This window comes from Monodon monoceros, unplaced genomic scaffold, assembly GCF_005190385.1.
Source record: "Monodon monoceros isolate NGI ecotype Baffin Bay Population unplaced genomic scaffold, NGI_Narwhal_1 Super_Scaffold_21, whole genome shotgun sequence".
Classification (NCBI taxonomy): Eukaryota; Metazoa; Chordata; class Mammalia; order Artiodactyla; family Monodontidae; genus Monodon; species Monodon monoceros.
This window is the reverse complement of record NW_021703778.1, coordinates 75942083-75954643: the sequence shown is the minus strand read 5'-3', so window position 1 is coordinate 75954643 and position 12561 is coordinate 75942083. Positions and strand designations below refer to the sequence as shown.

Genomic DNA, 12561 nt, shown 5'->3' with positions numbered 1-12561 from the left:
ACATTGAAATGAACAATTAAAATATATTAAAATGGAGAAAGTTTTAAAATTAATGAATTAAGAATGGAACTCAAAATGTAAACACCGAGAGTTGTATTGGTCTGACTCAGAGGAAGCCTGTGCTACGAGTCCCTGCTGTGCTGCTCAGAGAGAAAAGTATGTCGTTGGTACCAACAGGATCCTGGGCAGCCTCACAAGAGAGTTCCGTGCTCCACTGTGGTGTCAAAGCAGCAAAAGACCTTTGTGCGAGGCCCCAGTGGAAGCTGAGTCCTGCCTACAGACCTCCCAGATTTCACCCTAGCAAGCACCACCATCAATCAGGCTGGCCCTGGGCCAAAGGCTAGCTCCCTCTCCTGGGAGCACCTCTGCGCTGAGACTGTGCTTGGTCCCCTGTCTGACTTGCCCCAGGTGACGTTTGTTCTTACAAAACCCTGGGACCACAGTAGCTCAAGACGGAGGGGAGTAGAGCCCTAGACACCTGGTGGGGTGTGGATAGTGGAGGTAACGCCCTTCACATGCACTGGGGGAAACTGAACTGAACGAGATGGAAGCTCCCTGAGCTGGGGTTGTGTTAATCACACTGCTTATATTTTCATACAGATACATACATGTTTACAAATACAAGCAAAAAAGGTCTGAAAAGATACATGCTACCCCAGTAAGAGTGGTTATCACTGGGGAGAGCTCTGAGATTGTGGGTAGTGGTCAAGGGGTTTCAGTTAATCGGCATTTAATTTAGGGCAAGAATGCATTCATACGTCACTTAATTTGTCACTTTAATTTCATAAAAATTCTTTCAGAATGAGACTGGATGGTTTTCGTTCCATGGGGTACTATAAATAATGCTATTTTTCTATATACTTCTGTATTTTTCAATTTTCTATTGAAACACTACCAATAGAACTTTCTGTGATGATGGAAATGTTCTATCTCTCTGCTGTCCAATATACAGTAGCCGCTAGCCATGTGTGGCTACTGAGTACCTGAAATGTGGCTAGTGTGACTGAGGAACCAAAATTTTCATTTCATTTAATTTTAACTAAGTAAAATTTAAATCTAAATAACCACATGTGGCTAGTGGCTGCTGTATTGGACACTGTGGTTCTATAATGACGTATGACTTTGTTGCTTTATTTCCAAGGGTTATTTTTCCACTTTTAAAAATCGAGGTATAGGGCTTCCCTGGTGGTGCAGTGGTTGAGAGTCCGCCTGCCGATGCAGGGGACACGGGTTCGTGTCCCGGTCCGGGAAGATCCCACATGCCGCGGAGCGGCTGGGCCCGTGAGCCATGGCCGCTGAGCCTGCGCGTCCGGAGCCTGTGCTCCGCAACGGGAGAGCCCACAACGGTGAGAGGCCCGCGTACCACAAAAAAAAAAAATCGAGGTATAACATACAATAAAGTGCACAAATTTTAAGCTTGTAGCTTGATGAATTTTGACAAACCACCACCCAGATGCAGATGTGAAACATTTCTTGCACCTCAGAACACTCCTTTGATGGCTCCCACTCCTAGTCAGTGCCTTCCCATACTATTCTGACTTCTTTCACCAAAAATTAGTTTGACCCGTATTTGAACTTCATGTAAATGAAATCATGCATCGCATATTCTTCTTTCACTCAACATTATGACATCCACGCCATTGTATGTAGTTGTAGCTTTGTTCTCTTTCGTGGTTTTTTTTCATGGTTGTGTGGTATTCCATTGTATGAATGAATATACCACAGTTTCCACTCCCCGCCCCCAAATCTACTCTTGGTGAATAGTTGGGTTATTTCTAATCTGGGGCTATTACAAATAAAGCCACTGTCAACATTCTTGTACTTGTGTCCACCAAAAGACTCATTTGTCTTTGGTGGACCTAAGCGTTCATTTCTATTGGGTATATGCCCAAGAGAGAAATTGCTGATCACAAGCTATATGTATCTTTACCTTTAGTATACTGTCAAAATTTTCCCAAAGTGGCTATAACCATTTACATTTAGTCATGCATAACTTTTATAATTGGGGGGAAGCTATTTTGAGAAATGAGAGAGACAGCAAGAGAAACCCTTTTTCTAGACAAACTCCATAATTAGCAGCAAATTTAGCAATACTATGTAAAATACATCATCCCTAGCTGAAATTGATTTATATAAGTATTGGGAGGGAGTTTGGCTTGGTGTCTAAGAGCTCTGATGTTGGAGTCAGATAACCGAAGTACAAACCTCAACCCTGCAAATCACAGCTGTGTGACCTTCAGCAAATGACTAACCCTCTTTGCTCTTTGGTCTCTTTGCCTGTAAGTGGAAATAATATCACCTCACAGGATTATTTTAAGGATTAATAAAATAATGCTTATAAGTTCCATAGTATGTGTCTTAAATATTGTAAGAGTTCAATAAATGTTAGCTACTATTGGTATTATTTGGTTAATTTTTTTTTTTTTTTTTTTTGTGGTACGCGGGCCTCTCACTGTTGTGGCCCCTCCCGTTGCGGAGCACAGGCTCCGGACGCGCAGGCTCAGCGGCCATGGCTCACGGGCCCAGCCGCTCCGCGGCATGTGGGATCTTCCCGGACCAGGGCACGAACCCGTGTCCCCTGCATCGGCAGGCGGACTCTCAATCACTGCGCCACCAGGGAAGCCCTGGTTAATATTTTTATTAACATTTGGTGACCAGTAGCATTTTTAGCCCGTCTTAATACATGATAGGCCACTTTTATTACGAAGCGTTGATAATTAATTCTCCATTCCCATTCTTTCCCCATTTCACCACTGACCAATTCTAATGAAGTTCCTATCTGAGCTCTATGATTGTGGCAGTTTTTCTCTCAAATGGTTGGATGCCTTGAATGGCTTTTAGACTCAATTTAAGGACCAGTTTGCTCAAGTGTTGCTAAGAGAAAATGTATCTAATTTGCCAAAACCAAATTAACTCCTAATACACAAGGGGAAATGTTTAAGTAGTAAACAGTTGATAAAAAATATAAACACTTTTATTCTCCTTATTCCATGCGGGCTTAAACTTAATTATTGAACTTACATTCACATGTCCAGACAAAGCACATGCAATTACCACAATTTAAAAAATCATACCATCTTCAAATTACCTAAATTACTTATTCAACCAACGGATGATGCAAAATCTTTCCAACTAATTTAACCCAACAAGTCTTCCCATCATGGGGTCCTTGGATGGCTCTTTTTTTTTTTTTTTTAATCCATATAAAGTCTCATGAGGAATACTGGCCATATTTTGAAACAAACACTAATATTGTAAGACATTTTATAATTCAATCTCTTTTATATGCCAGCCACAGTAGATCTTTCATTTTCAATATAACATTATTCTCTATTGAGTCATAAGGCAAAATCTTGTCACTGAACACATACGCACGGGTGGGAGTGTTGTAAATGCAATCAATTAATTGACACATTACAACTGAAGTGGCTCTGCTTGCTCCATCCTCAGTTTTCCAGAATTTCTCTTCTCAATATCTTTATGTTGGAGATTTACAAGGTAAAGGTATTTGTTAGGTCAGACTTGGCAATTTATGGTCTCTACTTGGGGCCTTTCTTGTATCCTAGTACCTGGGCTTGGCTTTTTCAGGAGAAAATGCATCTAATCTCTAAAAGAACAAGGTCTCCCAGTTTCTTTTGCTCAGTGCTCTTGCAGTCATGGCTCTTTCTCTACAGATGATGCCTCCTGTTGTGCAGACAGAAGGTTCCTCTTTCCCTGTGGAGTGTCTCATAACTGGGGCTCTGATATTGACAAACCTGGAGCAAGGCAGTGGTAGCAAGATGCTACCTCCCTTTCCTCTATGTACCAAAATGCATCATTCTGATATCCCGGAAGGAAAACCAAGATTAGCATCCCAACCAGGCAATAGCAGTCCAAACATTTACTGACCCAAGTAATCTTCAGAGATGTTAGCTTTAGTTGTGGTTGTTATTCAGGTGTGGCGGGCAGGGCTGCATTCCAGACACAAGATCAGGAAGCAGAGGACCCTACACCAGCTGCTTCTTCCTCAAAGAAGCCCTGCCTCCCTTTGTCCTTTTATTAATGGACTTTCTCAAATGATCTCCAAGATGGTTCTCATTCCAGCTGATCTTTAGGAGACACTTGTTGGGGAGGACTCCTTTCAAATCACCTTTCTGCAGACAGTTTTCCAATCTGATTCAAGGCCACATCCTGGGCATCTGGTTTCTGTAGCTCAAAGAATTACTGCTCCTGACAAATTGCTCTGAGTTCCAAGGCTACTGCTGTCATATTGCATTCTCTGACCATTTTCCAGGTCCCCTCATACACACTCAGACTCTCTCTCTCTGTCTCTCTCTCTGTCTTCAACCCATTAGACTCCATTCCCATCCACATAAGTTTTACGACAAAATACACTGGAGAGAGTTAGCTAGCACAGCACCTGAAGCATATAGCAGAGGTTCAAAAATATGCATTGAATGAAAAGCTTTGGAGCCCTGAAGTGAGGGATGGAGGTGGGGATCACATCTCCACACCTCTGCAGGTTCTCACAGAGCATGTGCCGATTGCAACATCAGGCCTGGGGGGTGGAAGTGAGGAAACACATTTTAAACTGCTCAACAACTGATTCCTTGGCGGGAGGGAGTGAATAGTGAGTCCCCATGTCTGGATAAATATAAACTGAAGTTGCACAACCAACTGATGGGGACTGTGTAGAAAAGAATTAAACCTCAAGTGGGTAGTTGAATTAGTAAGTATTCAGTGTCCCTTCCAACCCTGGGATTTTATAAGATTCCTTGAGGAAGAAAAAAAGGAGAGGCAGAAAAAAAGAGAACAGAGAGGCGAGAAGGGGAGGAAATGAAAGAATAAAATTTAAAAGGAGATAAGAAGGAAGGCCAGAGGCTGGGGACCGTTCTGTTCATGAGCCAAACATTCGGACGGAAGATACAGAGTTCCTGAGAGGGCTGGTATCTCAATGGGCAGTCGGCAGAGTGTCACAGCACCGTGGTCCTCAGCCTCCAGCACCCACCCATTCCTGTCCTATGGGCCAAGCCTTTGGGCCTGGCTTCGTCTAGGGAGCATGAGGTCGAGCAGAGCAGTGATGTGTTCATTAGAAAGCTTGGCCTGGGACAAAGAAGGGGCAGAACTCTCCACAACTCTGCACAATCCCCTGGGGGCACTCAGGAGGGTTCTCAATCCTTAGGACGGGGGGAACAAGAAGGAGGCCTTCCCTCTACCCCCTCCTCCCATGAGGAGAGGATTGGGTGGGACGGACATTGGTAAGCACTCACCAGCCCAGCCAGGCCTGTGTCCAAATGCAGCTGTGTGGGTGGCTTCCTGAACCACAGGAATTGGGCCAGTCCCTGCCCCCTGCTCAAAGGCAGCATTTGCAGATAGAACAAAGCAGCCCTCTTCCTAAAAGATATTTCTGAGCTACGTCCCTGACAGTGGTGTGGGCTGCAGTGGCGGGGCTTGGGCTGTGGTCCTCAGAGGGGAATTTTTCTCAGAGACAGCTTTGCTGGTCTGGGAAGGGAACCTGGGCTCTGGCCCTGGGAAATGTCCCAGCTACTGCCTCTGCCAGGAGACAGGCTAGGACAGGATGCTGGGTGTCTGGACCTGGGCCTGGTCCCCAGACTGGCCTGGTCCAGTTAGGAAGACCTGCTACCCACAGAGAGGGTGAGGGATGACAAGAGATTAGAAGCAGGAAGAAAAGAGAGTAGAGATGGACTCTTCACCTGCCCCCCTCATTTCTATTCCTTTCCTCTTCCACCACTCTTCCTGGCTGCTCCCCATCCCCTGGGGGGATTCAGCTGAAATACAACCGGCCCAACCCCAGCACTGTAGGCTGGACAGGAGCATCCACTTTGGATCTCTCTGTCTCTCCTGTTCCCCACCCAAGAAGCCCCATTTCTAGGACTATTAAATCAGTGTGCTTCCAACCCTGATGGTACATGCGCACCCACCTCAGCCCACACCAACAGTCACACGCCCTGCCAGGTGTCCATGCATCATTCACTGACCATAATCCCCCAACACACACACACACACATACACACACAACCACACGCACACACACACATGGCTCCTGGGTTAAAAGCGTCAGCTTGTTCTGTGGAATCAACCTTGCCGATTTCCCCCTTTGCTGCTCTCCATCATTTGCCTGCTCTGTAATTTGTGTTACTTGTGACATCTTTTGTGCACAAGTCTTGCCCCTATGCATCTTCAGAGAACCAAAGATGGTGTTGAGACACAGAAACTAGGCAGTCCTCACACGCACAGCCACACCCCATCATAGTGACAGTGTCAACCCAAGGAGGATTGTGCACTCGCACGCACTCACACACACACACTCTGGAGCTCCCCGCGTTCAGTCTGCAGAGAGCCACCCCTCCCTCTCTGCAAGCCCTCCCCACTCACTTCCAGCCTCCCCCATCCCACCTGGTTTCCCCCCTCCATCCCGGAGCTGGAGGCACCAAGAGCAGGCACCAGGTGCAAACACCTGGTAAAATCACAAGCCAGTCAAACAAAAAATCACACAAAGGATCCCAACGGGAGGATCCTATGGGCTCCTTCCTTCTGCTCTTTCCTCCTGCATCCTCCAGGCTTCCTCCCTCTGTCCCCCGACAAAGAGTCACCAAGGCCAGTTCAAATCGATTGTTTTATTGACTGTTTACATACAGACGCCTTTAGAAAAGGGTGCGGACTCCAGGGGGCTATTCTGCCCCGGGCCGCACTTGTGCTGCGCTTCACGGACAGGGCTGGTCCCGATGCCCCAAACCCCCCACCCCAACCCTTAGGCTTTTCTGCAAGAAAGAAAAAAGATCAGCGCCTGAGTCGTCGCGCCGCGTCCCCTCTCCCCGCCCTCCCTCCCGCCCGCCTCCCTACACTACCCTTGACACACTTTTACAGGACACAGACTTTTCTCCTACAGAGCACGCTCGTCTAGGACTACAGCCGCGCAAATGTTACTATTCTCGCGGAAGGAGGGGCGGGGCGGGGGGGGGCGCGAGGACCGAGGGGCTTTTCTCCATCCGGATCCCGCCGCACGGTCACGCGCAGGCTTTGTGCGAACCGGGACGCTCGCCCCTCACCAGAGACCCGGTCCAGGAGGCCGAGGTTGGCTTCCGGCGCCCCTGGTGCTTCTCGAGCTGAGGTCTGGGCCGCATGCAGCAGCGGAAGCGGAGCTGTCGAATCTCCAGAAATTCCCGACTCACCTACAACGAAGTTGGCCCGGGACCAAGGCCGCACCCTCCGCGGAAACAGGGCGCGTGGTTTTGCGGCGCTTTAAGTTAGGAGAGAGGGCGAGAGAAGACGGATTCCCTCCATCCCCAGACACACACACACCCAGTTTTCCCAGAGGCTAGCAAGGGAGTGTTAGCACCAGATCCGGAGTGTCACTGTCTTTGAAAACAACGAAAATATGAAAATCGGAGCGCGGAGCTGAAAGGCGCCGCAGGCACCCGGCTCGGCTCCAGCTGGTCAGAAGCGGAGTGGGGGACGGGGGACAGAAGCGTTTGGTTCCCAGTCATAAGGGGGCTTTGAAACTAAGAACTGGGGAGTTGCCACAGAATCCTGGCTTCTGGGATGTGCACCCCGGAAAGGGCGGAGTAGGGGTTGAGGCGGGACCCCATAGCGCTCCACGCTAAGGACATCTCCTGGGGGACCCGGGCTGACCCCCGAGCCACAGCATGCCCATCAGATGTTTCCAAAGTCTTCTCCCATTTCCTCTGGTTTCCGAGCCCACTGTGGAGCGGGTTCGGGGCGGATTTCGCAGATAATTGCAGTGGGAACGGAGAGGCTTGGATTTCGCCTCACGGTCAGCGGGTGGTGTCTTACACAGGGAGGGAGGAGCGGGGAACTGTGCTCGCCATGGAGGGGAATTCAGCCCACGAGGACAATGACCGTCGTGGGTGGGACTGGTAAAATCGTCCCACTCCCCACTAGAAGTCCCCAGTAGTCAAGGTTAGGGGGTGGTAAGGGGGTGGAGTAAGTGAAAGTTGGGGGTCATAAATCCTGCCAGCCCAAGGCTTCTGCTCCCAGGCACCCGAGGTGGGGGATGGGAATGGGCTGCCAGACGGGCTGGGGGTCAGCCCGCTGTCTGCCTGTAGTTGCCGTTAATCTCCTGGGCGATGTTGACCGCTTCGGCACCCAGGGGCAGCCGATCACTGTACTCGGAGCCCGCCTCGAACTCCTCTTGGTTGGCCTTGGACTGGGATTCCACCAGCGAGCAGGCCGCCAGGCTCTCCTCCCTCTGCAGGTCCCCACCTGGGTCCCCCTGCTCTGCTTCTTCGTCAAGGCCCTCCCCGGGGGTCTCCTCTGGCTCCTCGCCGCCCGCCTCGCCGCCTGCAGGGTAGCTTTTCTCGGACTCGAGGTAGGAGGCACGCGGGTCGAAATCGGCGGCGATGCGCTTCTCCATGGGATCCGGGGCCTGCGGCCTCAGGATAAGACGGTAGGGCTTGCCCGGGTGTTTGGCCAGCAGATGGCAGCAGGCGGCGCCCAGCAGGGGCACGGTGGCCAGCACCAGGAGGAACACGCTCACCGCCACGATAACCAGCAGTGAGGGCAACTCTTTCTTGGTGGCGAACACCACTTGCACGTGGCAGGCCTCGCCTGCCAACGCCAGGCACACGGAGTAGTTGGTGCCGGGCCGCAGGCCACGGAACCAGTAGGCGTTGACGCCCTCCTCTACACGCGACCACTGCACGGCTGCGCCGCCCCCCGCCGGGCACAGATAGAGCAGGCGCAATGGCCGCCGTCCGGGCCGCCCTGCTCCCGCAGCCCCGCCGGGCCCAGGGCCCCATCTTGCCGCCAGTGGCGTCAGCTGCACCCGCGCCTCGCGCTCCGCCACGTCCAGCGCGATGACGCCCAGCTCAAAGACATGCGGCTTGAGCTCGGCGCTCTGGTTGAACGCGTGGTTGGACACGTACCGCGAGGGGTCCCCGTGGCCACAGCGCTGCTCCTCCACCGGGTCAGCGGAGACCTGATCTTCCGTCTCTTCACCCTCACCTGCCTCCTCGTCCCCCTCCGGCCCCGCCTGTGTCTCCCCGAGGACGCTAACCCGGCCCAGGCCTTGGCTTTTGATTTTGCCCTCGGGCTTGGAAGGTAGGACACTGTTGCCCCGGGCTTTGGCTGTGGACTTACGCTCAGAGGTTGGAGCCTGCCCATCAGGGTCTCCCCCTGCGCCAGGAGCGTGCTTTGGGGGCCCTGCAGCTGCCACTGCCACGCGAACTGACGTGGAGTTGGCACCCAGCTCGTTGTGCGCACGGCATGTGTAGATGCCTGCCTCCTTGGCACTCAGGAGGGGCACCAACAGGGAGCCGTTTGTAAGGGCCAGGAAGCGCGGGGTAGCTGGGGGCGCGGGCCAAGCGGGTGCTGGAGCCGGGGTTGGAGCCTCTGTCTGCGTTGGCCCGTCCCCATCTCCTTCCTCCTCACCGTCTTCCCCTCCGTCCCCGTCGTCCTCCCCGCTCAGGATCGGCGGCACTAACACTACGGTGCCCCCCGGAATCTGAAGCTGCCATTGCAGGCGGGGCGTGGGGTGTCCTTCGGCGACGCAGTGTAGCATGAGCGTTAGGCCGGAGCGCAGGGGGCTGCCCGGCGCCTCAGGCGGCGGCTCAACACTCAGATGCACACTGGGAGGTGCACAGGACAGGGCGGGCAGGCGGTGCACCGGCACCCCCTGCAGAGCAGGAGGAGAGGCGCACGCGATGGAGTCGGGCTCTGGTAACGAGACCCGGGTGCTCGCCGCCCAGGCCTGTAGCCACACAAGGCTGCAACCGCAGTGGAAGGGGTTGTGATAGAGTTGCAGATGTGACAGCGCGCTTAGCGCATCGAAGGTGCCAGGAGCCAGTGTACGAAGCCGGTTGTTGTTGATGCGTAGGGAGCGCAGGTCGGGCAGTGCACCGAGTGCGTCCCGGGGCAATGAGCCCAAGCGGTTGTGGTTCATCTTGAGTAGCTGTAGAGCGCTCAGGTTACGCAGGTCGCTCCATGGGAAGCTGGATATGAGGTTGTGGCTCAGGTCGAGGTTCTTGAGCTGGCTCAGCACCGCCAGCGAGCCCAGCTCCACGGTGCGCACCTCATTGTGCGCCAGCCACAGCGACGTGACCTGCGTGACGTCGGCGAAGGCCCCACGCCGCAGCACGGTGATTTTGTTCGCCGACAGACTAAGCGTGGTCACGTTGGCCGGTAGGCCTTCCGGCACCTCGCGCAGCTCCTTGTAGGCGCAGTCGGCGAACTGGTGCGCGTACTTGTCCACACAGGCGCACGGCTCTGGGCACGCTCCGGCCACTCCTAGCAGCGCCCAAGCCAGCCACAGGGCCCTCAAGGGCACCATCGCGGATCCTGCAGGTGGAAGCCGGGGGAAGAGAGGAGAAGGTGACTCACTGAGCCCCAGCTTCCCTTCCTTATCCATCTGCCTCCTCCGTAAACCCGTCTAGGGCAGGTCCCAGGGCTGCGGTAACTTTCTCCTCTGTGCCCAGGAGCCTCTCTTAGGCACGAGTTGGAGCTCAGTAAAAGTCTTGGGATTCAATGCTTGCTCCCTCTCAGGGCCCTGACTTCCTTTTCTAGCCGCCTCGTATCTTGCTCTTTTTTCTCTACCTATCCCATCAGCCTGGGGCTGAGTCCTCCACAGAGTGGGCCGCTAGCAGGTCTGCCCTGGGCTTTGCATCGAGCCCTGACTATGTTTCTAAGCCTTCGTTTAACTCAGTGAAAGGGATACATAGAAAGGGTATTTTTGTCCGTGACCGCCTGTCTTCCCTTGAACTCTTTGTCCCATGGCACGGCGGCACTCGCCCACACACGCCCATACACGCCCATACAAGCGCACAACAATACAAACACACGCCCAGGCACCTGCCATCAAACCAACAACTTCTGCAGGGGCTTAGGGGTTCACAACACATTTCCTAGACATACAAACACAAAGACGCCCAGACACAGACACAATATATCTGGAGACCTCATTGTTCTCTCAACTGAACACAGCATTTGTCCAGCGTTCTCCACCACGGGGCAAAGTGCTTTCCTGTTCATTGTGAGAATTGACAGACACCAGGGCACAAGTCCTCACACAGACCAACCCACACAGAGGGACACAGGCGAGCACTTGCGCCTGTACACAGCCCTCTCAGACTGAAATCCCAGCGGATCAGCAAATGCTGAGAACTTGCTGCAGGTGGCAAGAGGCTTGTGACCGGGGAAACAGACTAGTCAGGTCCCTTTTCGGCCGCAACTGAAGCCGCCTGCCCTGGGCTGCAACTCCTAGGAGGGGAAAACCATCAGGGCCCCTCGATCAACCTTCCTTCTGAGGAAGGAGGTCCTCCGAGCTGGGACCAAGAGCAATGGAGGGAGGTCACTAAAGATTCTCGCTCCCCCCTCTGCATCTTCCCAGACGGCTCCCATGGGGGCAGGGGAGTCCCTAGCCGATAGGTCAAGGGGGCTGCCACTAGCTAATCAAGTAGAAGGTTCAAGATTCTGCCTCTTTTCTGCAGCCCACAGTGCCTGAGGACAAATCCCCCCCCCCCAATAAAAGATTCGTATCCGCAGTCATACAAACGCACTTACAAACAGAGTCTCCGCTCCCACTTAGGGCTCCTGGCAGGTTCGGCAGAGCCCCTCCCACCCTCTGGTCTTTGGAACCCGCGTTCCCCACTCCCTCTCGCTCCGGAGGGAAGGCCCCTCCCCTCTTCTCCCCGGTCTCGCCTAGAGAGAGCCGGCAGGGTCTGGCGCCCTGGACGGGATTTACCCCCATCTGGGTCAGCGTTACGGGGTGGTCTCCACTGCTTACCCGCTGCTCGCGACTCTCCGCGCGCTGCCCTCGGGCTGCAACCCCTTCTCCAGACTTGAGGTCGCGGAGCCAGGACGACAGCTTAAGGGCGCTTCCCACATCTGTTGCTGCGACTGTGGGGGAGATGGGGGAGAGGCAGAGAAAGGGACAGGTAAGTTGTGGACTCCCCTGGCCCTGAGGTCCCACTTCAGTTTTTCCTTTCGCCTCTGTTCCCCCCACCTCTCACTGGCTGCAGATTGAAGAGTCCTTGCGCGCTCCCGGGCTCAGCAGGGACGCGCACAGCCTCTCCCACCTCCCGCATCATCTACATTTGTTAAAGCCATAGAGACTTCCCCTGGCCAAGAGACGTTGGTCACAAAGGGGCGCCCCCACGCCCAGCGCCCCGGCTTGGCTCTTTCTAGTTCACCACACTCCCATAACCCTCGCCCCCCCCCATTTACACATCTGCAGACATTGTCACTATCCCTAATCACACGACTCCCTCCCCATTCAAACGCGTTGGCACAGACACAGACCCTCGCACCCTCCACACAGTCGCTCTTCATATGTTAGAATTACCCATCATCATGTAATAACCGCATCAATGTGTTGAGATCTCGCTACGTTCACACACATTTTCAAAGGCACACCTTCACCCGGGACGCTCAGCATTCCCCCCTCCTGCACGCACACACATTCATGCGCACTCACCCTCACGCGCGGGTCCCGCCAGAGCCCGTTAGCTTTGGTACTTAATTGAATGCGAGCCTCTTTTACGCCCCGCAACACGTGAGACAAACCATCTTTAAAGAATTTGGGGGAAGGAAGAGCTCACGCCTGAA

General features: G+C 53.2%; 1 protein-coding gene across 1 annotated transcript; it reads right to left on the bottom strand.

Annotated features, from left to right (window-relative positions):
* Window positions 1-8044: 8044 nt before the first annotated feature.
* ISLR2 (immunoglobulin superfamily containing leucine rich repeat 2) lies at window positions 8045-12308 on the bottom strand. Its single transcript, XM_029239316.1, has 3 exons — window positions 12299-12308; window positions 11734-11853; window positions 8045-10296 (listed from the first exon to the last, which is right to left on the bottom strand). Exons 1-3 carry the CDS (start codon window positions 12306-12308, stop codon window positions 8045-8047), a joined length of 2382 nt encoding a protein of 793 aa, XP_029095149.1.
* Window positions 12309-12561: the final 253 nt, after the last annotated feature.

Bases quoted from the DNA above. Each gene is read 5' to 3' on its own strand.
- ISLR2 (XM_029239316.1), bottom strand. The intron at 10,297-11,733 runs GTGGAGACCACC...TTCCACCTGCAG, and splicing joins TCGCGAGCAGCGGGTAAGCA to GATCCGCGATGGTGCCCTTG.